At 36.1% G+C, this 27,230-nt stretch overlaps 1 protein-coding gene across 6 annotated transcripts in view; it reads right to left on the bottom strand.

Annotated features, from left to right (window-relative positions):
* Nucleotides 1-27,230, bottom strand: part of DACH1 (dachshund family transcription factor 1) — a 375,827-nt gene that overhangs the window by 12,444 nt on the left and 336,153 nt on the right. For 4 of the 6 annotated variants that reach the window (XM_061445286.1, XM_061445287.1, XM_061445289.1 and 1 more), the window contains 2 exons: nt 24,740-24,883; nt 24,212-24,280 (listed from right to left, as the gene is read on the bottom strand). In XM_061445286.1, coding sequence (XP_061301270.1) covers nt 24,212-24,280; nt 24,740-24,883 — 213 coding nt within the window. Of the gene's footprint in view, nt 1-20,259; nt 20,327-24,211; nt 24,281-24,739; nt 24,884-27,230 lie in introns of all 6 variants that reach the window. The other 2 variants (XM_061445288.1, XM_061445292.1) reach the window with 1 other exon arrangement.

The raw sequence follows: 27,230 nt of genomic DNA, 5'->3' as shown, positions 1-27,230 counted from the left end.
TTGGAACTTTCCACAGTTTCCGAGTTGAGATCAAATTACAGAAAATACCTATTCAAAAGCACATGCAAGTTAGCAGTTCTTAAAACTTCCTCCATACATGGACAGAAAAAGCACAGACAAATCCTTTCTATCACTGAACTAGAAGCTAATATTATTAGCATGATACATGTGTTTACAATTACAGATCACATAATCAAGTGTGAATTAATAAAGATATATTATGAAAGCCTGGGGAAAGTAACATGGGTCATGATTTTTCAACTAGGAATAGTTGTAGCCATGGTTAGTATTAGCAATCTGTTGTTTCCATCACTGGACAGTGTGATGTTCATTTCCTTCAGCATGTACAAATCATTTGTGAAGACAAGCTCTTCTAAAGTATTATCTTTTCTAGAGCTTTAGCCCAGACTGCTTTCAAAACACAAACTCCTTTGCAGAGCACCTCTTTGGATTCACAGAATCACAAACCTACCTCACTCTTCTCTACAAGCTACTTCTTTTTTACACAAATAATTTTTATTTGATGTAATACCCTGAAAACTAAAAGGCAGACCAGTGTTTTGCTGTTTTCAGATTAGACTTAAATCCCACAATTAATACAAGAGTATGACCTGGCTTTTCCTTTATCCTGATTACTGTTATGTCTTTTCAAATGCTGCAAAGGTTACTGGAAAATAGAGGCCATTTAAAGAAAGCATTTAGCTTTCCTACCTACATTAACCTGTAAACATCAATTCTGGAATGTGTGGAATCCTATTCTAATATCAGTATCACACTTTTCTTTAATACCAAACTACCCCTGAGCTCATTTGTGTGCTAAAACAGAGTGACAGTCCAATGCAAAACATGAAGAAATAGTCAAATTCAAGAACAGGAAGGAATGAGGCTGTAAAATAGATGGACTGCACAGTAGCAAGCTTATGGAAAATCTATTAAGGATGCATGGGGTGTCAAAACACATGCAATATAAGCTTGCTGCTTTTAGCTATTTTGCATAAAAGCAAGCTTAGGGAAGACAATGGCACCAAGCAGTCAGCCCTAGAACAAGAGTCAAGGTGACAGAAACCAAACCAGAAGTCATGCCCTAAGAAACAAGAAATGAACTAAGTCACACATAATCCTTACTACCATACAGAAATATGAATAGATCCTAAATGAAGTTCCCGGAGCTTAGCATGAGGGGCACAACTGCAAAACTGAAGAAAATGAGCTCATGTTAAATTACAGAAAGACTTCAAGCCCAAAGACGTATGTGTGGTTTAAACTAATAGTTAGCTATGGAGCGGTACTTAGGCAATGCTTTTGTTCCTATAAGACATAAGGAATTAACAGTACTAGCATTTAAAATTACAAGAGAACTCTTTCAGTGACAAGTGCTGATGCTGGCCCAGGTAGGTTGTTTTGCAATTCATAATTCAAACTAGCTCCCCTAACTGACTGTAAACTTCCATCTTGAGCGTATCTTCATAGATGCATCTAAGTACTGCAGTGACAAACAAACCTTTCCCACTGCCTCTCAGTGGTAACATAATTTCAGATAGGTACTTTAGAATTATTATTCTATCCTCCCAGGAAAAACTCAATTAGCTTTAGGGCCAGGTGGTTTGAATTTGGCACAACTCTGTGTCTTTGCCAATAGAGATTCCTCAGAAAAAAAGCATGTCATGACAGACTGTGTCCTGGATACACCCCACTACAGAAATCCCAGACCATATGGAAGCAGCATGCCTTCCCAAGGAAAACTTAGCACCACAGTCCACCACCAAAAAGTAAGCAAGAGAAAAGAGAATGGCTAAATTAAACTACACAGCAGTCTTAAACTGTGACTCTGGGACCAAGCTCCTGCCTTGGAGTCAGAAACAATGACCTGTGCAAAATATCGGATGTGCAAAATTTTCTTGCTGGGAAGTGTGATTTTGTCAAGACAGAGGAAATGAAAAATGTTACTTCATGGTTGCTGTCTCTCTTTTATTTATTTATTTACTTATTTATTTCTTTTCTCTTGCTGTCCACTTACACCATGTATTTTCATCAGAAACATATTAATGGCAGTTGTACAGGTCACTTGCAGGACCTCCCCTGGCAATGTCTAGGATGTGGTTTAGCCATGCTCACAGTGAATTTAAACCAGGAAATTTTAGAACAGGATACTACTATAATGCATGGAACTGAGTACAAAACATGAAAATAAAATCAATTGGTATACTTCTCATAGAAAAGCAATGATTATCCCTTGTATATACATTAAATAGTAAAAAAGAGGCACAAACAAGTTCTATTGCAGGAACTCAATTTTGGTGTAGCCTTCCAAGATGACAGGGGTATTAAAATGGTCTTTAGGATAGTATTTGCGATATGGTATTCTGCAAATGTGGATTTTAAAGCCCATGTAGTCCTATCCCTAACGCTATGCTATTACAGTAGAAAGAGAAGCAAGAACTGAGTATATACGGCATCTATTTACTGAATATCTGCTCTGGTAAAACCAACTTGGCTATGAAGTTAATTTTTGCTGGAAAAGTCTGAGAGTCACAGGTTTTGCAAGAATATGAAAAAAAATACAGGGAAACCTTTGTTTTAATTATTTTGTGCACTGAATGTTTAAGATCAGACTCTGAAACTATTGCCCATTTGGACCAGGAACAAAACTGATTTTTGTACATTATAATAGTGTTTTAGCATTTTGATATTTTAGCATTGGGAATCAGATTGCTTAGGATGGCAGAGTTACTGCAGTGATAGTAACTGTGATTGTCATAACAAATTTGATGATTAAGGTGGAACTGATGCCCCAGTCAGCTATAGATAGCACTTTTATGATGCTTCCAGTATTTCCAGTGAAGCCAAGGAGTTTGATGCAACAATATTTTTATGTTCAATTCATCAATGTACAAAGACACTGTTCTCTTTTCAATGGCTAAGAGGGTGCATTGTTGAGTCAGACTGTAAAGCTAAAAATGAGATCAAATTATTGCTGCTTTTTATTTTATGTTTGTATTCAATATAGCTTGATTACTTGAAAGGACTTGTAGCCAGCATATTACAGCATGAAACAATATCATGAAAAATACATGCTTTTTAATGCAAGGGATGCACCGACAGTTTGTCACAGGCAAAATCTGCAGAATCAACAGAGACTAGATAAACAAGTCAAAACTTGAATAGTATAATATAGCATTGTACATTTTTAACAATCTGTATTCTATATGCACATAAACCAGTACTGCAAATTTTTTGGTCCTGACTTCCTAACACTTTGTTTCCAAGGCCAGCTGTAGCACTTTGTGATCTATGCTTTCTAACATCCATGACAAAACACACTATTATGCTATTTGTTGCTTTTCCTATGCTGCAATACAGCTTAGAGGCTGCACCACTTTTAAAAAATAGAGCTGAGAAAAAAAATACAGAAAAAATATTCCTTTTATCATTACTGATACACGTGTTTATCAACTACGAAAAACAAAATGACATCACGTTATCATTGTATATACTGCTGTCTCCCAGGATGTCCTTCAGGTGTTACGGAACCTTACAATGACCAACATACTTCCTGTGACGGCTTGAAAAGCTGAAGATTTCTTTTTAAAGCTACCAGTCTGTTCTATAGAATATATTTTCCTCTTTACAAGCCAGCTGGCAGTTCACTGGAAGAATACTTATTATAGATACATGATGACAGCAAATTTTAGCTATAGATGGAACACCATGCTGGCTAAGTATTCCTTCCAAATGTGTTAATTTTAGTTCCACTTCCTTTATACTTACTTTTCTTAGTTGATTTATTTCTTTTCTTTTTCTTTTTTTTTTTTTTTCCTTCAAATGAACTTGAGATACTGACAGAGAGGTCAAGGTCTAAATCAAATCCTTGGGAAAGCTGAATGCTTCAATTATATAAAGCCCAAATTGTTTTATGCTATTTTTCTTAATGATGTCAATATAAAAATACCCACTGCTACAAAATGCTATTTTTAGAATTAAAATAGACTTGGCATAGTAATTGGCACTTACATGAATATTACAGATATATTAAGAATTTATCTTAAAATACTATAAACATTTCTGACTTCTGAAGGACATAAAAATGTTTTGCTTCTTTTTTTTTCTGTTTCTTTGTTTTTGTTTTTGGTTTGGTTTTTTTTTCCTTTTTTTGTTTGTTTTTGTTTTGTTGTTCTGGGTTTTTTTTGGTGGGGTTGGTTTTTGGTGTTTTGGTGGTTTGTTTTTTTTTTAATCACACAGGCAAAGAGACAAATAACAAAACCTAAAAGCTTTGGCTGCTTTAAAATTAAACCATACGACTCTCAGGTACTTTAAATTAATATAGCTTTACTGATGGCAAGGGTATCTTTTTTTCTTTTTATTTTTTAAGTGATATAAAAGTAATACAGCAACTGAGCTGGGGTGTGGAAGTGGTGGTTACCTTCCTAGCTTTTAAGACTGCTCACCGCCTGATACAAACTCACCATACAGTTTTATTTACATTTTAAATTTAACTGCTTGTTTGCCTCTTGAATATATTGACTGTTGAACTGCCAGTCTTTTTAACAGAACTTCTTACTCTACAGCTCCTTTAGGGTTATAAAAGAGAAATTGTCACCTATTGCACCAAAATGTTGCCTGTCAGTAATATACCACTTTTGATCTAACACAGAGTAATTCAGTTAAGTCATTCTGTTAAACTTTTCTCTCCTGAAAATCCAAGCAAGCTGCCTTTATACAAAATTATGACTATCAACTATTTCCTTACTGAATCCCATAAAATATTTTAAAATCTATTTTCCTGTACTAAGTTTGAATTAATTAGTTAGTAAGTTGTGAATTGCTGCATCTTGCATCACCTCTCTTTGTTGTTTTTTAGTGCCTGGGATTCTGATCAGTCACCAAAGAAAATATAAAAGCAGAAGTTAACAATATAACTCAACTTCTGTTGTGCCTTTCATCCAGGATCCAGAATACTTTACAAACATTAATTAAGTTTCACAATACCCCTGTGAGATACGAAAGCATCAGTGCTGCCATCAAGAAATCAGTAGATAAAGACTGCATAAAGACTCAATTCTGGCTTAAAGCATTGGTTAAAAATGCACTGAAACATAAAAAATGCGCTATTCTTTCACCATATAATTCAAAAACAAAATATCAGAACTAAAGCATGTAAGGCACCCAAACAAATACTACTATTTTAATTGTGAAATTGATATTATCCACTCGATTTTTTGTTTGCTGCAAAATGTGAAATGAGCAAAGACAGTGAGTCCTTAACATATACTTGTGACTGCGTCACACGCTAAATTTATCCTTTGCAGTTAGATCATCCTGGAGTATAACCCCTGCTGTAAAATGGATTTAGTTATTTATTGAAAAAAAAAAATCCATACCAAACCGAACCAACCAATCAAATCCCCACCCTTCCCCAAAGCTCCCACAAGAAATTATTTTCTCACTTCCAGAAACTGAATTCATCTTTTCTGGAATGTGACTGAGTTTACTAAATTTGTTTGTAGAGTTCGACACCAGGGTACACTAGTTACACCTATGTCTATAGACAAAGGAGAAATACAGACACCTACTTTATGAAGTGGTGAACCGTACTCTAGACACTTCACCCCCTCTGCAGAGGGTCAAGGGTTACAAGCACAGATATAACTGTCTACATTGTAGACTTCTAAGTTTCATCACATTAATTCCAAGCCATGTCTTACTTGCAAGCAAAACTACATTTAAATGGAGAAATACTTATTAGTTGTCCATTACAAATTAGTAATGATACAGTAATATAGTTAACATGCTATAATACAACTATATTAGGAGCATAACACCACTTTCCATTTTAGAGTTCTGTGATCCTTCATCTACCTCTTTTTTCACCTCTCAATGTCCACTTTTGTTCTTATTTCAGAGTTTTCTGAATTCTTTAGATTCTTGTTTTATTCCCTGTGCCTCCCATGGTAGCATCTAATTGCAATAAAAGCTGCAAAGCTTCAAGATTAAGGCAAAATTTAAGTTACCCTTTCTACATTTGAGGGTCATGTTTTATGCAAATTTCAAAACTGTAAAGTATGGAAACATTACAGAACTACACCAAGCAGAAAGGGAATTGTCAGGCATGGATATTTTTCCAGAAATGATGCACAAATACTCATTTCCAACATCAGTAGTTATGAGACTGAAATGCAGTTGCTTGCAGAGCGTTTACTATCACAAGTGATGTTGGAATTCTGAGGCAAGCAAAAAGCAAAATACACAACAGATGAGATTCACCACATTAGCTTCAGCCACCTGCACTGTAGATAGCTGTGTTTGAGCTGGTTTTGTAATCAATGAAGAAACTTGGAAGTTATAATTCATTTTCTTCAAAGGAAGAGATGTGTCTATTACTCTTCATTGACTTTAATAGGAGTCCAGCCTAAATAGCTCAGATAAAGACATCTACTCCATGAAATTGTGAAGTGAAACATATCCCTCCCACTGATATTGTTTGGGTATTTTATAGATAATTACATTGCCTCAGCAGCTATTCCACACCTTCATAATACATAACGATATCCATTCGACCATTATGGTACCCACAATTTCCACTATATCTTATCAGTTGAAAAAATGTTAGGATAATGTAGTAAAGAATATATGACTCTTTATACAGTCTCTATAGCTTACACATCCTGTTTCCTAAATTATTTTATACAATGAGTGCTGTATCTTAACGCACTCTTAAGCAGCTCCTACTTTTCTATCTCCACAGGGCTGGCTTTCTAAGGTGTTGCAAGTATAAAGCATATTCGAACACATTAATGTGTTTATAAACTCCTTGTGCAAGGATTTAAGCATAGGCATTTCATAATAAAATGAGTGCAGATCCTATCATGCTGTTTCATTGCGCAAATAAAATTCGTTGCATTCAAAATCCCCAATCATTTCTCTATTTCAAGTTATTATTCCAATAATATTGTACTTATCCTTGAAAAAAATGGAACTCCGTTCCACAAATCTTACTATGAACAGCGTTAACATTCTGTATAGAAGCTATTTTATTTTTACCACACTTCGCTATTATTTCTCCACAGACACTATTTCCAACAGTATTAAGTAGCTGATGCATTACCTTGGCATTCTAGGTAGTCCCCTTTTAAAGTAGCAGCCTTCACCTTTATCCCCAAAAAACTGGTCATCATCCTCTTACTATTCTTTTTACAGAAATTGCCTCTATGAAGTACGTCATTTCCTTTCATCTCCTTACACTTCTACATTCAAATTTTGCACAAAACCTTAATACCATTTTTTTAAAATTCTCTTTCTGGATGTCTAACTGTTTTGGATACTCTCTCAAAGTTGCTGATCACTGCAACCTGTCGTTTAACTTTAGGTCCTCTGCCACTACTGTCCTTTATAACTGTTACTGTCATCAGTCTTACTCCAGGTTCAATCACCAAATGTCAGGCAGTAACTCACAAACTGTTTTTTCCACAACTGTTAGTCTAAAAGATTATAAACTAACCCCTTGTCATGTACAAAATCATGCAGTATTTTGAATTTTAACCTATGATGGTAGTCTCTTTTACTGTACACTATATCTGCTCCAGAAAAGCTGTTATGTATCACAGGTTGACAATAATAAAAGATACCAAAATGTTTAACTTGTCAAATCTATTTGTAAATTAAAATAAAAAAATTAAAAAATCATCAATTATCATGAAATTCAAGTACTTTACAACCCCTTGGAAACTTCTAGGGGAGGAAGTAAGGTTTCTCAAATTTAAAATGTTGCCGTAGTCAAAATGACACAGAATGTGCAATAATGTGTTTGTTTTTCAGATACCTTAGGTCTGAAGAGATTTTTTTGCATACTACAATTATAAAAACATTTAAAACATACAAACTTCTGCAATTTTTATTTTAATGAAGATGAGAAGTTCATTAATGAAGATAAATATTTCATTAGATGTTAAATAAAACAAAGAGATTTTCTGGCTTCTCTCAGCACAAAATTCCTTTGAAAGATTAATTAAAACATGCAAATTATGCAAATTAGACCCATGCAAATATTTTATGAAGACAATTAAGGGAACCATTAATTACTGCTTTTTTTTGCTTCAGTGAGATTCATTCATTTAATTTTAATTTCACTTTAACTGTTTTGATGTATAATCTTGCAGCTAAGAACTTTATCTTTCCTAGTGGGTCACTTAAACTTATAAATTTCATCAAGTGAGCAGCAACAGAAATCTGTAAAGATATTCTCTGGGCTGTGTTTAGTATCAAGAGAAATTTTTGACACAATGCACTCCCAGAAACTGCAAAACTGGAAGGGAATGTGAGCTCATTCTTGGACAAGGTTCAACTGCTGGAAAAGCAATTAATTTGCTTTGGCTGTGCTAATATAGGGGAATTAGAAAGTGTGACACAAGACAAATAGAAATAATTAGTTCTCCAAAATGATGTTCTCATTAATATGGTTTGAACAGTAGAAATAAAAAACATTATTGTGGCATGTCTGCATTCTGTCCCTAGCCACAGGAGGTAGAAAAATGCAAGATACAGCATTTTTTTACCTTTGTAGTTTGTGCGGTGATGGCATTCATTTTTATTTTTTATTGTAGGTTTTAAGGAAAGGAAATTGTGGACCTTATGTTGTTATTTAAAAACTACTGCACTTGCATAAAGCATAAGGGACCCCTAGGTTTCTAAACTGTTTGCTTGCTGTGAAAATATGAAGCTATAAATATAACTGACTAGGCTTTTCACAACAATACACTCAAGGTCCTAAACTGAACTTTGATTTCAATAATGTTCATTTAAATCCTATTTTATTATATGCAATACTCAAGGTGTAATATGTTTATTCTGTAGTTTAAGCTACTATAGTAAAGGATTACTTTATGGTATCCCTTCTGAGTCTGAAAACATAAAAGAAGCTTTCTTTTTCCACAATGTGAATATACATCCTTAAATTTGACAAAGTATAGAGGTACATTTTAGTTGCTCTCATTCTTGACACTTGTACCAGTATAAACCAGGTTTCCTACAAGCAGAGAAAATCACTAGCTGATATTCTTCACAAAAACAGGCTGTTACAAGACTGTTAAGAATATTTGCTCACCTATAGTCTAAATTTCTTTGCAGAATTAAAGGTAATGTAACATTATAAGCCCCCTCAAAGTATTAAACTTCCCTTCCCTCCCCCTTAGGCGGTATGACTTCAACAGTTTACTAAGTTTCAACTGAAGGTACCTCCCTTTGAAAGTTTTGCTGTGTACATACTTTTTATCTGCAATACGATATTTAGAGTGTAATGGTTCAGTTTATTTATTCTATGTCAAATTTATTCAGTTTATTTATTCTATGTCAAATTTACAGCATCTGACAGAAACTGAGATTTTCTCTAAATGCAACAAGGGAAGCAAAAATGTGGCCATGCCTAACTTTATGTTTTTTGATAGATGATTACTACCATTGAGAAAATTCTCAATTTTCTTAATTTTACCACCACAATTACCACACACATTTAGCAAAAATATACAAGAAAATTTCTAGAACTCACATTGTAATAATTCTGTACGTACAGAATCCTGTCTTTAGGGATATTGTTGATAAAAGAAAATGTGTTAAAGAAATGTGTTGTTAAAGAAAAAACTTTAACTTCAGAAGTTGCAAGTTAAAACCTATGAAACTTTCCTATTCTTTGAACAGCCTTTTTTTTTCTTTAACAACATGGATATAATACTTGCATGTTCCTAATTTGGTAAGAATGCATCAGTTAAGCACATGGATGAATGACCACAACACTTGCAAAATGCTGGGAAGTACCTTCGTCCTTCACCATCAATTCTGTTGCTGGTCAACTTTTTTTTGCAAACTTTTATTGTATCTGTTCTTAATGATTTCTTTCTAGCCAAATCTTAGAACCAGCACCTCAGCCCCTACCTCCTAGACTTTTCTAGGCTAGCCTTTGATAAAAGGGTTTTGGTATTCAAATATTGTTTTCCTTTTGTTAGGATCTTCTTATTTTCCATCCACATGGCTGATTTCTTTCCCAGTTTGACTTTTGGCTTCTTCCTCAACTTTCTGTTTCAGTTTCTCAGGGCTGTGATCTTCCTCCCATTGTCTCCCTCTCCCAGCCTTCTACCTGAGTTATCTAATCCACAATAAGAAATTCCACCATCATATCCTCACTGACAATTGACAAAGCCCTTTGTACCTCATGACTATTCCCTTCTGTCTGACCTAAAACCTCAGCCTGTTTTTCTGATTTTCTGTGTGATCTCAGGCTGGGGAACAGAGCTCTTAATCATTCACCCCTTCTGATTCCTCCTCCTCTTCCTTACCACAACTACTCCTCTTAGTCACTGTGAACTACTCTTTCATCTTGCCTGTCAGTGAAGTTCAAAATGAAGGTATCCTGTTTGTTACTTTTGACTCTTCAATACAACACTGTCTAAATCTCTTCTCAGAAAAAAAAACCTTTCCCCCATTTTCCTATCACTCCATCTGGATGCAAATTCACATACCGTTTCTTCTCATGTCTTTCCTTCTAAAGCCTACTTCTGTGTAAGCTGTATAAACAAATTCATATGGCAAAAATATTTTTCTAGACTAGTTCTTTGAATTGTCACTCCGTCACTGGCTGTTCCCTTCTAACAAATGGAAACAGAGAACTTGAAAGGTTTCGCCTTATTCATCACCTTCTTCGTTACTCCTTATCAAAATGCTTCAAATTGGCGTGATGCTTCCAAGTAACTACCTTCACAGTTTTTTCCCCTGTTGCTCTCCACAGTTAAGAAAACCCTCTTTTAATGTTCACAAGACTAACTCAGTCCTTCAGGCTCAAAATCTGGATTTGCAGGTGAGTCTGACAGCAAGACCTGAGATCAAAAAAGGTACCTGAATCAGGAATCTACCTGATCAGAAATGTGGGTTCATGAACACATATAACTTCTTACATAAACAGAAGAAGTCATTTACCAGCACAGACACTAACATCTCACAGTCCTTATCTCATCTCAAAAGACATTTGTGTAAAGCTTTAAGGGAAATGACATTACTTGCTATACTCCTTTACTAATTTTTGTTTACCTTGGTCATGAATGGGGACAGTAATTTCAAGAATATGGTAGGGGATATATGTAGGGATGATCATGTCAAAGTATTTAAATAATACTATTGCACCATTGCTGCGGTATAATGGGTTTATGTCATAGGAGAAAAGTATTGAATACTCTTCCACATAAACATCTGGCAATTCTTTGGCTTCTTGCTGTTGCCACAGGATATTTGGGGATAGTTTTGCCTTTGATGACTCAGATTTCATTAAATGTTGCATCTTTTTTGTGTTTTTTACCAAAATATCAAAAGGAAATTATGCAGTAAAGAATGAATGCTTAGTCTTCAGCTCCTGGAGTACAGGAAGCTGATACTGGTTTGTCTTCACTTCAGTGAGCAGGAAAGTACAGCAGGTATTGAGTCTGCCTGTATACAAGGAAGTTGAAGAATGAAATTCAATGGAGTTTTGGGTTAGGAAGCTAGCAGAACATACATAAATTAAACAATCCATTCCCTATTCCTTTATTGTAGCCTCAAACCTTTTCCATGTCATTATGCAAGTAATTTTAACGAAACTGGTTATATTTATGTAGGAGTAACAGAATCTAGAGTTTATGTCCAGTCTTTTGCCAAAAAGGTCAACCTGGTATGAGAAGGGTGATCATATTGAATCAAGAAATAATCAAATAATATATATAATAATATATTATAATATATAATATTGACAGATGAAGTTACTTTATAAAGGGGTGATACACAAACATCAGGCACTTTTAATGTCTATAATAGTTTAGAAACCAAATGCCAAGGAACAATTTCTTTATGACACAGCTAACATGATACCACTTTCCAACACCTGTCTAAGAAGTAGTAAATGTGGCTGAAATAAAAAAAGAGAGAAAAAAAGGAACAGCTCTCTACACAGTTTACAGGCAAACACTGGTAAACAGCTTACAGTCAGCAGATCTAATTCCTCAATCAACCTAAAGACACAGGACTACAGTTCAGTTGTGAAGGAACTAGAAATCCACTTTTTTTATATTTTTTCATGATAGGCTACAGAAATACCATTTCACTGAAATGATTTTTTAATAACTTTTTTATCCTGGCTTGAAAAAATAAAGTCTTTTAGTTCTTTCTGTGGAAGGAAAAAAAAATGATTTGTTTTTCAGCTGATGACACTATGCTAAAACACACTGAATGCGTGTTCTACCAGCCTGTTCAGGTTTCAGTTACCTTCTGAGGGAGAAGATGAACGGAAAAGAATACTCATGGGAAACAAATAGGCAGTTTAGCAGCTTGCAGTGCCCATCTCTCCCAGGCAGCAAGACAACTGGGGTGACCTCAGAAGTCTGTTAGGTAAGAATTCATAGATCCTATCCTTCCCTGTTTGAATAACATGAACATGGAGGAAAGAGGGAGGAAGAGATGAACAAAAATGTAACAGAGCAAAACAATTCTATATAAAGTCTTAATAGCCTTTTTGGTGCACAATGTGCTTTATTTAATATTCTTACTGTCCTGATTTTTCCCATTTGACTCTGTTCATGCTTAGTCATTAATTTTACACATAGTTGTTTTAAAAGTGCTGTAAAGTACTATGTTGGAAGAAAGCCTTTGATTGATTAATCATTTATCTCAGTAGAAAAGTAATGAACATACTTGATTTCCAGCAGCTTCGTATATATGCAGCTATGGGATGTAAATAGCAATAGCAATTTCAAAGAGAATGTGAAAAAGTTTATGTAAGCGTATAAGTGTTGAATAAGAGGGCTCTATTAGAATACTTTGCAACATATATGTAATTGTTCACTAACTCTGTGCCCTTCCTTTGCTTTTAGGGTGATATTTTGGTGGATAAAGAACTGGCTGGATGGCGGCATGCAAAGAGTTGTGGTCAATGGCTCAATGTCCAGCTGGAGACCAGTAACGAGTGGTGTCCCTCAGGGATCGGTGTTGGGACAGGTCCTGTTCAACATCTTCGTCGCTGACATGGACAGTGGGATTGAGTGCGCCCTCAGCAAGTTTGCCAATGACACCAAGCTGTGTGGTTCCGTTGATACCCTGGAGGGAAGGAATGCCATCCAGAGGGACCTTGACACACTTGTGACGTGGGCTGATGCCAACCTTGTGAAGTTTAACCATGCCAAGTGCAAGGTCCTACACCTCGGTCGGAGCAATCCCAGGCACAGCTACAGGCTGGGCAGAGAAGAGATTCAAAGCAGCCCTGCAGAGAAGGACTTGGGGGTGTTGGTTGATGAGAAAATGAACATGAGCTGGCAGTGTGCACTTGCAGCCCAGAAAGCCAACCGTATCCTGGGCTGCATCAAAAGGAGCATGACCAGCAGGTCGAAGGAGGTGATCCTGCCCCTCTACTCTGCTCTTGTGAGACCTCACCTGGAGTATTGTGTGCAGTTCTGGTGTCCTCAACATAAAAAGGACATGGAACTGTTGGAACAAGTCCAGAGGAGGGCCACGAGGATGATCAGGGGACTGGAGCACCTCCCATATGAAGACAGGCTGAGGAAGTTTGGGCTGTTCAGCCTGGAGAAGAGAAGGCTGCGTGGAGACCTCATAGCAGCCTTCCAGTATCTGAACGGGGCCTATAGGGATGCTGGAGAGGGACTCTTCATTAGAGACTGTAGTGACAGGACAAGGGGTAATGAGTTCAGTCTTCAACAGGGGAAGTTTAGATTGGATATAAGAAGGAAATTCTTTCCTGTTAGGGTGTTGAGGCACTGGAATAGGTTTCCCAGGGAGGTTGTGAATGCTCCATCCCTGGCAGTGTTCAAGGCCAGGTTGGATGAGGCCTTGGGTGATATGGTTTAGCTTAAGGTGTCCCTGCCCACGGCAGGGGGTTTGGAACTAGATGATCTTAAGGTCCTTTCCAAACCTAACGATTCTATGATTCTGTGATAGATAACAGGATTATGTACCTTAAAGTTTAAAGGTGTAGCTAACAATGACCTATGAACACTATGAAACAATTGTCTATTTATAGGGTACTGCCTGCAATCAATACCACCTTCTGTTTAAGTTAATCAATGTTGTCTTTAATTCATTAGTTTGGGTTGAAAACCTGCCAAAGTGCTAGACTCTTAGGGAGGGGGATAGGGAACATATTTATTACTTTTGGGAACATACTTTTTACTTTTTGGTTTCCATGCATGGGAAGATGATTTCAGTATTTACTCATGGTCAAGGAAATATGAAACAAAATAAATCCTTGCTGTATGCTTCCTCACTGACTATTCAGATTTCAACAGTAAAAAACAAACGAGCAAGAGACGTCATGAATGTCTAATGTACAATCTAGGTTTAAAATACGTACTATACTGGATTGTGTGTCACGCCAAAATATCAGTAAAACAAACGTCTTTAAAACTAGTGAGGCTGTAAAGACAGTAAGGCTTATTCTTCTTATGGAAAATAAAATATTTAGATTAGTGTACAGGAGAGAGCCCAGCTTTTTCTAAAATGTGGAAAAATTAGAAAACCTATTTCCAGAGATACAGCTTCCGCAACAGTAATGAAATTCGAAGTAGCGCACACAGATTGTTATTTATTATATGTGTATAATTCCATTAAAGTTCACAGCACTGTACAGTTGAATAATAAGTGCATGACCCTGACAATACAAAGCGTTACACACTGTAGTAAAAAAGCAGATGAAGTTTAAGGCACTAACCTGAGGGAAAATGAAGCATTTTAAGCATGTGCTACTGCAAACAGGAACAGTATTTAACCAGCAAATATTTTTGGAATACTGAACAAAAATAAAATACAATCAGGTAGACTAACCAAAGGGAGTTAGTAAAGCAGCTAAACTAAATGTCATTGAGGGTTAGACACTAAACTTCCTACAGTTTCCCCGCTTTAACCCCACCACTTCATCTAAAAATACTTTGAGTATAAGAAAGATAACAGAGAAGAGCAATGCAGGAAAGACTCTCCCCTTCAGCTTCTAAAATTGATACATTTTCACCAATGCATCAATTTGTTTGACAAACTCTGGCATTCAGAGAAGTATTAATAACAAGAGAGCAGACATTACTTCCTAGTAGGTCACTACAACAGCTTTGCTCAGCTCTCTTTTTCACAGTTTTCTGGTAGCTCAGATCACTACTTGTAGCTACAGGTGCTAGAATAGCCCTAAGGAGGGCATGGTCCTGTCTTATGTCTGCAGTTAACCACAGCTGTAGAGACTGAAACCAGTTGCCTTACAGAAATTAAGAAACCTTAAGAATGGAAAACTTAAGGAGGAAGCCTGATAATCAGACAGGTAAAAAGAAAAATGCAAAATCTATGTTAGATTGCTGAAAGTCACATGTTCACAAGACATGGTATTTCACAAACATAGGCAGACCTTACTGCTTGTTGACTCCTAAGCTGAAAAATAGAGTCTTCCTTGACAAATTAAATGGGAAGTATTAGGTTTGGTTTGGGGTTTATGTTCTTGCTTTGTTGGGGTTGTGCTGTTTTTGTTCATTAGTTTTTCGTGGTTTTTTTTTTTTGTATTGGGTTTATTTTTGTAGGAGTGATTGCTTTTGTTACTGTTGTTTTTGGGGGTTTTTTTTGCTGTTTTTTTTTTTGCTGTTGCTTTCTTTTTTTTTTTTTTTTAAATCTAGAATTAAAGATGGAATAACGGAATATCAGGCTAAGTGCCTTAAAAGTCACAAAAAGTTCATCTCCAAAAAAACCCAGACCACTGTTTTGTAATTGCTGCTTTACAGAACCTTTTCATATTCTGTGGGTCTAGAATAGTCAGCTGTTTGTTTCCATAAACAGCCTAGCAAAGTAGCAGATGTTTCCTTGGGCAGTTATTCAATATATCTAGGAAAAAAAAAAAACAACCCTTTGCCTTCCAGGCTTCTGACAGCTTTGTTTCCAGCTCCTGACTTCTTTTCCCTGCTGAAATGTTCAACCTTTATAGCAGGCCTGCACAACAGGTGGGCCGTGGGTCTCTTGCAGCTTGAAAAACCGTTTGGCCCATCAGCTGCTGTGAAGCATCATGTACTGTTTGATTTGCCCAGCTGCCAAGAGGCAGCAACAAGATGTTCAGCAGAAAACGCGTATATCTCCTAGCTTGTCACTGATCCCTCAGAATGTATGCATCTCCTAGTCAGCCACCTGGTCAACCAGCACACACATAGCTTCTCATCATACACAGACGTTGCCTCACAGGTCAAAGAAATGGCCTAATAATGAAGATATGGGGTATTCAGAAGTAGTATTTGGCAGGGAGGGGGAGGCTGAAACAGAGGGGAAAGGAAAATGGGAAAGCAGTAACATAAGAAAGCTGAAACAGAATTGAAACAGTTCAGCAGAGAAGAAAGGATGTCACATGGGAAAATGAAAATGTATTTTCCTTCTCAAAATGAGTTGATGAATCCATACGAGGATCCTGGCTTTATACTATACTGAAGCACCTTTCTGCTAGAAGTCCCACGCAAAAATAAATGAGTAACAAATAATCCACAGTACTTACTAAGCAGCAGTAAAAATGGAATACCTGATAAACAAGTGTCAATTGAATAAAAATGCAAAATTTACAAGTTTATATATATAGTTAACATTTCTAAGAAGTTTAATGAGGAAAAAAAGGCAAGAATAAAACCTGGTAAAACGTATAAAGAATCAGATGCTTTCCTTTTCTTGGGTTTAATCAATCGGTACTGTAGAGAACATATGACCATTGGCTTACATGGCATTATACAGAGAGATGACCTTGTCTCCGAGGGTCTATGGGTGCAAATGGAATTGCTTTTGGTTAAGAGGAAGGGTGGACACAGGGAGCAAGAGAGAAAATGCAAAGACAGGAGAGAGAAGCCCTGGGAGAAAGATACTGCTGTTGAAGGGACTCTATAGAGGATAATGGATAAGAGAAATTGACTTGATGCTGGTCATAACAGTCAGTATCATGGGCAAAATAAATGAAAGTAACACAAAAGAAAAGGTATTTTAGTTTAAAAGTTCTGCAAAGAGAACTGATGTCCCCAGAAAAGAAACAGATGTCCTGTCATTTGAGGATATTGAAAACTATTTTTAAAAAAATCATTAGTCAATTTGAGACAAGTCTTGCACTGCAAAATGTGTCCTGTTACAGCCAACAGTATTCTTCTTTAAGACTATAAACCATAAACTCCCATAAAACTTAAGATTTAGAGAAATTAGTATAAGAAGTCTAATGCAGTTGGAATTGAAGATAGAGACAGAAAATGTAAGTAGAGGGAGTGATAGATACTGGTTAAACACATAGAAACACAGAAATTAGGGCACTGGAAAACACTGTGAAAGGGAGCTAGTAATAAGAAATGGTTGGCTGACAGTAACAGAGCCTGAAGTTGAGGGATTGAATGGTTTGGACTTACTAGACAAGAACAGAACCAAGTGGCTGAGTATAGAATGAAAGAAGAGGACAGAAGACATACAGGGTAAGAAAATCAGTTAAAGTCATCTGAAGAGGAAGAAATCTTGACAAGTAACTGGATGTGTGGCATATGGATAGAGTGTTATAAGCCACTATCTGCAGATGTCTGGATCTTGATTAACAAGGATATTACGTATGAGAAGTTAAAATTAGAGGCTGGAACTGAAAATGAATAGAAACTTGTATTGAAAGGTAAGCAAAAAAAAAGGCAAGATTATAAAATTTGGAAATGGCAAATTAGGCCATAGATAAGGAAGAAACATGAATAAGAAAGCGTGATGGAGACAGTGTTAAAAGAAATACAGGGTGCAAGAAAAGTGCAAGGACAATTCTGTGCCCAAGGGCATGAAATGTATCCCAAGATTGTCTGTATTTATCTCAACAGGTATCTGTAAAACCCCATGGCAAAATGGTCATTCCTTACACCATACTGTTCATAGTAAGGTATTACAGTTTATCAGTTACTTTGTTAGCTTTATCACTAGGAACCAAAAGGTTCTTAGTCCATAAGGTTGTGAAACTTCTGATTGTAGCTTACTTGTAAAAAGGAAAACCCAAGGAAATTGCTACCTAGGACATTATTTAAATGGTGCAGCAAAACACTTAGCTGTTAGGAAATGCCAAAATTAAGATTTGTCATATGAAAGAAACGGAGATAATAATTTGTGCCTCTTCTGTAAAGCATGATGCCTAATGATGAAAATATCATATACAAACCAGGTATTATATAAAACATGAGAGCGCACAGTGAGCACCGAAGATAGAGAAAATATTGGATAGATATCCGTTTATTCAACTATATCCTTGTCCCCCACACTGAATGAGACAGAGTACTGTGAAAAATACAGTATCTAATCATATAATTAAAGATTATATCACAATGCATACACAAAGACAGTTGAACAAAGGTGCGGAAGACAGCCTTAATTCTAACCATTTCCTAATTTTGGAATGCTTGACTTAACAGTCTTGATAATGGCCCTTTTCAATAAAGTTTTTGATCTCATAAAAAATATCATCACATATTTCCACATGCTTTTGTCCAAGATTTATATATCAGAAGTGTAACTGTGCTTACGCTTCACAGAACCACCAAAAGTTCCTTTTCAATGTGGAAGTCCTTCAGACAGCTATCTTTCAGACACACGTACAGAAAGAATCAAGGACTGTTTGGTGAGATTATTACACTGACCTTGCTAGTTGAAAAATAAATTTCAAACCAACATAGAAAACAATTTAGGTTAGGGTTTCAGGCAAATGACTGAAGCTGTATCCAGGCAATTTCTACTAATGTGGAGGGCAGCTACAGGGCATCTTCTCCTAGTGCTTAGACAGCAAAATGAACACACTAAGCTCTTGGCATGGGCAAAGCTGAATCATAATTTCTTTCTCACTCTTCCTCAGTAGCCTTCAAAGGCCTTACAAGTAACTCCATACAGGACTATGCAGTCAGTCAGTGGGCTGACCTGCAGTTGTTTTCTTTCTTTATTCCTGGATCTGCTCAACATCTCCATTTCCTGCCTTATCTTTTCTGAGAGGGAAAGAGACAGATGGTCCTGGAAGCTTTTATGTGCATGGTAGCTAAGTGCCTTTTTTCCTTACATCAGTAAAGCACAGTCTGAAGCCGATCAGAATTATACTGAACTGCACTGTTAATATGAGCCTACAGAAGAGATGGAAAATCAGAAAAAGGCAAGAAGAAACAGTCGGTGGGAAAGGGCTTAGAAAGCTTAACTTGATTTTACTAAGGGACAGAGAGAGTAAGGTAACAAACTCATTTGGAGAAAGTCTGATAATATGCTAGAAGAAAAAAAAAGTTGTAGCAGAATCAGGAAATGAGGTATGAAATATTGAGTGATGGACAAAAGGAACAGAATTTGCACGTGAGGAAAATGCTTAGCTAAGTCAAAACTGAAAGAGTGAAGCAGGACAGAAAAAGTTTGAGGCCAGGCACAATGCAAAGGGTCTCTCAGAACACAACCAGGCATTTGGGTAAAAAATAACGAAAGGCCTGAGTATTCATGGAAACTGAACAGGGTGAGAAGACTGCGAACAGAAAACAATGAAGCTGGTTTCAGAAACGGCTGGAATGTGGAAGGTGGAAATTAACTGGAAGAAAGTAGAAATGGTACAGGCTGAGGCAACTGATAGAACATAGGACAGAAATAGAGAAGACAAAAAAAATAGCAGCCAAGAGAGAAAAAAATTGGTTAAGCTTCCTGTTCTTAACAGAATAGCTTTGGGAGAAAAGTACAAAACAATTTGTGAGCAATTTGGGAAAAGGAAGACACGACAGGGACACCACAGGACCATATGAGAAGAATGGTCAATGGGGAAGACAGTGCAGAAGTAGAAGACGACATTTTAGAGACATTTTTAGAAGTTTAGATAATGCACAAAGGTAGTGATTAAATGTAATGAAGATGAGTGTACAGGACTTGAGAGGTAAAATATTGGGGGGCAGAAAACTTGAAATGTGGGATTTATAGCAAAAAATTAGTAACACAGGCAGGCAAATATGGAGTAAGTAAGTATGAAGTAAGTAAGTAAAATGTGGAGTAAGTATGGAGTAAGTAAGTAAAATACGGAGTAAGTAAAATATGGAGTAAGTAAGTAAGTAAAATATGGAGTAAGTAAGTAAGTAAAATATGGAGTAAGTAAGCAGATGGGGAAGAAAATGTCAATGGAAATAAGGAAGTAAGAGCGGCAGTAAATGTTATTGCTCTAGTGTTTAGTAAGAGGTCTGGTAACAAAACAGTATATAAAAGTCAAACATTATCTTTGTATGGTACCTTTTTGTGTGGGATGAGGGGGTCTTGGGAAACCGGATTGGGAGCTAGGCATAGGCATCTAGTGAACCTACAATATGTATGGAGAAGAGGATAATCTGCTTTATTGTTATTTTAAACAGAAGCAAGAAAGAAAACATTTTAAACCAGTGTCTACACCAGCTCCTAGTAACTTTTTATCTGTTTGTATCGATGAAAAAATATGCAAATATATCTGAGACCCATAACAGGGTTATTTAATTATGATTATTTGTTATTATTTTATGGATATTCCATAAAACTGTTTTCTACCCAGTATTTAAAATAAAACCAACCCAACCCAACCCTAAAATATCCTGTACAGCTTCTTTTTATAGTCTCATACTCAAATTTCTTTTTATTATCACTCCCATCTTACAAAGACTTTCCATGAACTAAAAGTAAATCTGAATGAGTGCTACATGATGAAAGATAGAACACAACATACTCCCCTTATTGACAAATGCAATTATGTTTTACACTTAAATTAGTCATATTCCTTACTCACAGAAGCGATAACTAAACCCACCAACATTAAACATAGCTGCGAGTTGAGAAGTGTCCTTCCATTTATAAAAAAATATTAGATAAAATTTTCATTTTTAATTATGATTTCCTTGTATATTTTCCTAAATGCTGACATTACACTTGGTATTTCATTTATTTCACTTGCCCACAGAACGCAACAGTTTTTCTACCTTTGTTTGCTTAGTCACAGAACTGCATAGCATGCTTAATACAGGAAGTTGAAAAAAAATATTATTATGGATAAAAAAACTATTACCCCTGACAGGCTTTGATACTGATATAGAGATATGTTTGTGAGAGGAATGAGAAACACATAAGTATTTCCCTTGCAAATATTTTTTTCTCAGAACCTGAAACATGAGATAGTATTGTATTATTTATTACGGACTATATTGTATATTCTATATAATAATGCTTCTATAATGCATACTAGAGTATGCATTATAATGTATCAGTTACAGATAACGTGTAAGGACATAACTGAAATATTGCAAAATTGGAAAGATACAGTCTTTGTTGTCCTGATAGAAATTAAAAAAAGTGTCAGAAAAATCCCAAATTCACTCATTGGAAAGCTTTTACAGAATTTTGCAACTAAATTCTCCAAGGAGCCCGTCTGTACTGAGCATGCTTTATCCCAGTGCTGCAGGAATGAAGCAGTTTTTAACCTGCTTCTCTTTCTCCTCATTCCTGCAAACAGTTGCTGTGCTAAATACTGAAATAAGAACAGAGTACTCTTCAGTGCTTGCCTCCCTGATATCCAGGTGGATGCAGAAGATGAAACAGAATGTGTACTAAACACAGTAGGGAACTTGATAGGAAGGCAGGGGAAAGCAGGAAATACAGATGGAGATATAGCACCAAACATGAAAGGCTGGTAATGGTGAATGTCAATGCAGCTCTTGAAATGACTGGGCAGGAGGTCAGGGTGGCATGAAACTTGAGTTCAGAAGAGAATGCTGGAAGAATGTGAAGCTAGTGAAAAAAAAGAGCGTAACGTATAGCAAAGAAAGAGTGAGATTAGCTATTGACAAAAGCTGGAAACGGAGAGAGGACGAAGAAGCTAGGAGGAACTGGGACAGAGACATGGGGATACATGCTAAGGGTGACACAGAGAAAAGGGAGCTTATGGTGAAAGGGGATCCTCCTTCCAATATTGGAAGTGAACACAGAGAGTCCTGACATGTAGCATTACTCATCCACTACTATTTCTTGAACTGGTTCTGAAACCTGTCACCCTGTAACAGCTGATCCACAAAGACAACAAGCTCCTATAGTTACATTTGGGTTGTAGGGTTACATATTGTGGTACGTCTAAAAGTTTTTACTGTTGCATGACAACTAAGCTGAATATTTTAAACTATAAGAAATTACAAGTCTATTTCTTGCTTCTTTTTTTTGCTTTTCTTTATAAACAGCCTGTTTTAATTTTATGTTAAGACTGCAAAGTAGAGACAGGAAATGTCAGAATTAAGGTTGCCTTTGCAACATGATCCAATATCATGATCAGAATCTATCATGGTCCAGTCTTCAGTAAAATAATCTATAGATTTTGGGGTTTTAACCTGCAACACTTTAGACAGATGAATGCAGAAAAGGGTCATCATTACTGAGAGTGTTGCCTGCAAAGTCCTTGATTTCATTTTTTGTAGAAATGGAAATATATGAAATGAGCATAAGAAGGCAGAGGATAGTTGGAAAAGAATGGATAATCATGGTTTAAAAGCTGAAGTGCTGTTCCTATGTAGTTTGGGATAAGTCCTTTAGAAAACATACTTCCAAACCAGCCAGTAATTATGTGTTGCTCATATTATAAATATCCAGCTTGGTATCTCAGCCCATAAGTGAAACTGAAATCAGCAGGAACAGTGATTTGAATACACTGAATACATTTGCCAAAAAATGCAAAGTCTCCTGAAAATACTTGGTCCTGAATACTTGGAAATTAAGTAGTTTGTCATCTTAATGTGTCTGTGACTCTATTTCCCAGCTTTCAAATTGGAATACTCCAAACTTCACTTTCTTGCAGGCATGCTCTGAAGATAAAGTAATTAATGTTTGCAAAGAGCTCAGGTATTGAAGTAACTGGTGTAACAGAAAGACCTCGCAGGAAATTAGAAGTCTGTCTTTGCACCAAAGAAACTAACACAATGACTGGATTATAACAAAATGACATAATGACTGAATTATTACTAAATGAATTACGTCAAATGGTCCTTTGAATAAAGCATACATTTTATGGGAAGGAAAGCAGGTTTCTGGAATAGCAAACCTAGCAACATGTATCCACTTCCCAGGCAACATTTAATCTGGCATATTCCAACTGCTGAGTTATTGACTTTGCAGACATAATTTGTTTTAAATCTAAATATTTTTGGTTTAATTTGTGTGTTTGTCTTTCATCAGAACTTAGTTTCTTTTGTATTTGTTTATGTGCTCAATACATTAAAAGCTTGTTGACTTTTTAGTCTGTTGTTACAGCCTCCTTGTGGCACACCAGGAACAACTCCTAAGGAGCTAGAAAATGCAATTAAATAACACACAGAATATGTCAAATGATATGGTTAAGATGATTGACGAAATGCAAAATAAAGGCAACTGAGAGTGATTACTGGAGCTAATCATTTTAGGCTTGCCTCTGAAAAATGCATCTTCATTTACAATTTAAAACAAATGCTGTTTTTACTGTTTAGTATTCACTACGTAGATTTAGCCTGTTGACTAGAGCAGACATTATAACGCAAATACTATCTTAAAAATGTTCTTTGCTAATATCGTGGTGTTTGCAATACATATATATATTTAGATTCACAGGGGAAGTAATAGCACTCTCTTAGTATTTCATGTATAAATTTACTCAGCAGATTTGTTTTATTAAAATGTAAATAATGGGATATAGTAAATGAAAAATCCTGGAAGGGAATAAAATGTTTATTTATCATTAATGTTCAGAGTAGCTTATTGAAACACACCTTTCAGTAACTGCCACTGAATACTAGCTATGAAATTCTCATCATGCCTTGAATCATACACATTAGGTTCAGCCATTTGTATAGTTAAAAGGCTTCAAATGTTTCAAATATACCTTTACAGACATTGTTATCTCAAAAATCTAACTATGCATACACACAAAACCTGCATTCAGCATGTCTGAGATTCAACCCAATATTGCTTCAAATTAATTATTTTTCTTTAATTGCTCTGTATAACAGAAATGACCTATTAATTTAAAGAAAATCTATCAGTACAGAATGTATTTGCTCTTATAAACAAGCAAGATGAACTTGACCTTTTTTGAACTTGTTTTGATGTGGCCCAGATGGTCGGCTACATGCTTGAATAGCAGTCTAAAGCTGAGGAAAAACTCATATAGCAAGATCTAGATTTATAGCCTTTTGCAAATTCCTACCTTGTATTGTCCTTTCAGCATCTGTTCTGCCCCCGCTGCGGTCAGCTTCTATCTCTGGGGTCAGAGAGTCTAGAAACATAGAAAGGTAAGACTGACACATATTTCATTCGATTCTTATAGCCTTTTTACAACCTGTTACTCCATTTCTGAATTGATTCTGACAAATCAACATTTGTCAGGTTTTTTAATGTTGAACAATGACTGGAGGCAAGGACAAGTTTTTGTTAGACTAGGAAGATTAATGAGCAATAGATTTTTCAAGCATAAAAGGGGGGAGAAAAAGAAGAAGAAAAAAAAATTGACTTCTCAAGCTAATAATATAAAATTGTACTAGTTTGAACATTCTCTCCAGTGAGTTTATTTGCACACACTATATAAAGTACCAAACAATAAAGAGAGAGGCATCGCTGGAATTAAGGAAAGAAAAGATATTTTCTTTCTGTTCTTTCCCATCATGTTATAAATTTTCAATATAACAAGCTTGTTTTGGCACTTAAATTGAAAGTTAATGACACTGAGGCTTCTTACCATTTAGGACCCTTAGACTATCTGTTGAAGCTGCCTGTTTCAGTGTCTGTTCTGCTTGTTCCCGTCGTTTAGTCTCAAATTCAAGTGCTTCCTGCAATTTCCTCTTTGCTTTCTTTTCCTTCTTTAGCCTTTTCTGAATTATTGCTAAGAAAAAAGAAATTCAGTGAAATCAGAGTTAGACCTGAAACTTTGCTACACAATTACCTATTAAGAGTCCCAAGAAATGCTACAAATGCAACAATTCAGATAAACTGATGAATTTACACCAATCTCAATTACTTGAAATTTGCTGGAATCACACTGGGATATTCTAAAAGCTACTGTTCTATACCATAGTACTGAAATCTCTAAGTGATATTCAGTTATAGCATATATTTGTTTATAAACAGAAGAGAACCTGTGAACGTCCAAATTGGAAAACCAGCAGTAAAATGTACTTTTGCATCATCTGACATAGATAAGCCTCTGTCTCTAAAGATGAGTAATGTTTTTCAGAATTAAGTGTACCGTTTTGTTACTGCCCATAGCATATGGTATACACATAGCAACGAAGTTCTTCCCTGTCGGCCAGCCTGCCTGCCTGCCTGCAGCTTCTCTCCCACAAGAGGGAGATTCCAGCTGCTTGGGCTCCCAGGCTGTGGGAGGAGCTCAGATCCAACTTTGCAGCGATCCTCATTCCTTACGGAAAAACACTGAGTTTTCCAACTCCCCTCCAACCTGCTTCTTCCTGCAAGCCATCCAACTTCTTGGTGTTCAGTCTCTTCCTATATATTTTTCTTATCCACATTTCCCTTTGGTTTTCCCTTTTCTTTTTCTCTGTTGGTTCCTGTCCCTTCAGCCAACTAAACTTGAAGAACTCACAGCAAATCCTTTATGGTGCTGGATCCCTCAGCCAAGTAAATTTTACTTTGCTTTGTCAAGTGGGAGGCAAAGTATTAGGAGAGGAAGGAGTATTATAAAATTAAGCATTAGAGGCCCCTAATTTAGCAAAACTATTTCCTTGTATCTCTTCAGTTCAAATTGTACAAGGGAAAGGTTTGCATTGCAAAATCAGGATGCAACAGTATCAGTTTTCTTTTCCATGTTACTAGTGACTTACAACTACTAAATTAAAATTTGCATGATCCCTAACAGAAGGAGCATTATCACAGGTTGTAAGGATAATGAAATCCATTTTTTCCTACTCAATAAAAGCCAAAGCGAGCCTGTATATAAATCATGTAAAGTCACAGAGCATATCATTGTCTCCCCCACCACATCTCAACCCTTCTTACATAGCCCATTTGTTGTTTTCAGGGACATGCATGTAAGAAGATTATTTCTCATGAGATCTTCCTGGATAACCTTTTCCTGGAGAGTCTATTATTTCGATACTAACTTAAAAATGGTGTACTAAACTAGATACTGAAGAATTCTTTACACACACTAAAGGAACTATCCTTACCAAAACCAGATAGAAGGTGATACTAGGTTTGACTGCCAAGATCTGTCTAGCCCTTCATCTCATTCCAAAGTAACCTCTAGCAAACGCCTAGGGATGATAGCTGGAAAAGGTGAAAATATACTTCCATCTGTTCATACTATCCATTTCCAGTAGTCTGGAATGATGGTATCTTTCACAAAATGCAAATATCAAAACTTGTAAAGGAAAACATCATTGTTATTACTATTGAATTTATATGCTAAGAATAACCACTTCTGGGGAGATCTTGGATATTTTGTGTCGTTATACAGAACTGTTCAGACACAAAATGAATATAAGCACATACCCTGTAGTCAGAAGAGCTACACGATTTATATCCAAGACTTTGGAATTTTGGTTCTTTCTCATTTTGTATAGTACCAACTACTTTACTGGCTAATTAGCTTACACTATCAAAGAACAGCTAGTATCTGTACAAAGGCTAAACTAAATACATTTTGAATCATTGCACGGTTTTAATGTTTTCATTATAAGTACTTTGAAAGTGATTGCAATAAATGAGAAAGAAACATATGTTGTGTTTTGAATTAAAATGTCATCATGGCTGACACATTGTAGATGTGACTACAGCAGTCAGAGCCAGAATTAGCAAGCCCTTACTGTGTAGCTGCTCACAGAAGAGATATTATCCTACTTTCACCAGCTGATGAGACACATCCTACAGCCTTAGGAATCACTAATTGGAATACTTACAAAGAAAGAAAGAAACAGTACAGTAAATAAGCTGCTCTGTAGGACATACAGTTAGCAGCAGTGAATTTAATGCAAAAAAGGTAAAAATACTCAGATCTCAGATGTAGCAACCAAGGAAAAAGATACTCAGTTGTGTTAACATGACGAGCCGAAGGTAGATACTGCTAATGCTCAAGGTCCCATTCACCTAATGGGTTTTGACCTGTATGTGACACAGTGACTCGTGTTTCTATGCTGTAGCTTTTAAGTGTATTTCAATTTTTTCACATGGTATCTCATATCAGAGATGTGGCATACTTCTCCAATCTTGCTCAT

Source organism: Pezoporus flaviventris, unplaced genomic scaffold (genome assembly GCF_033815535.1).
Source record: "Pezoporus flaviventris isolate CSIRO_AGI_PZ_B2104156 unplaced genomic scaffold, CSIRO_AGI_Pfla_v1 ptg000003l, whole genome shotgun sequence".
NCBI lineage: Eukaryota > Metazoa > Chordata > Aves > Psittaciformes > Psittacidae > Pezoporus > Pezoporus flaviventris.
This window is presented reverse-complemented; position numbering and strand designations above follow the sequence as displayed.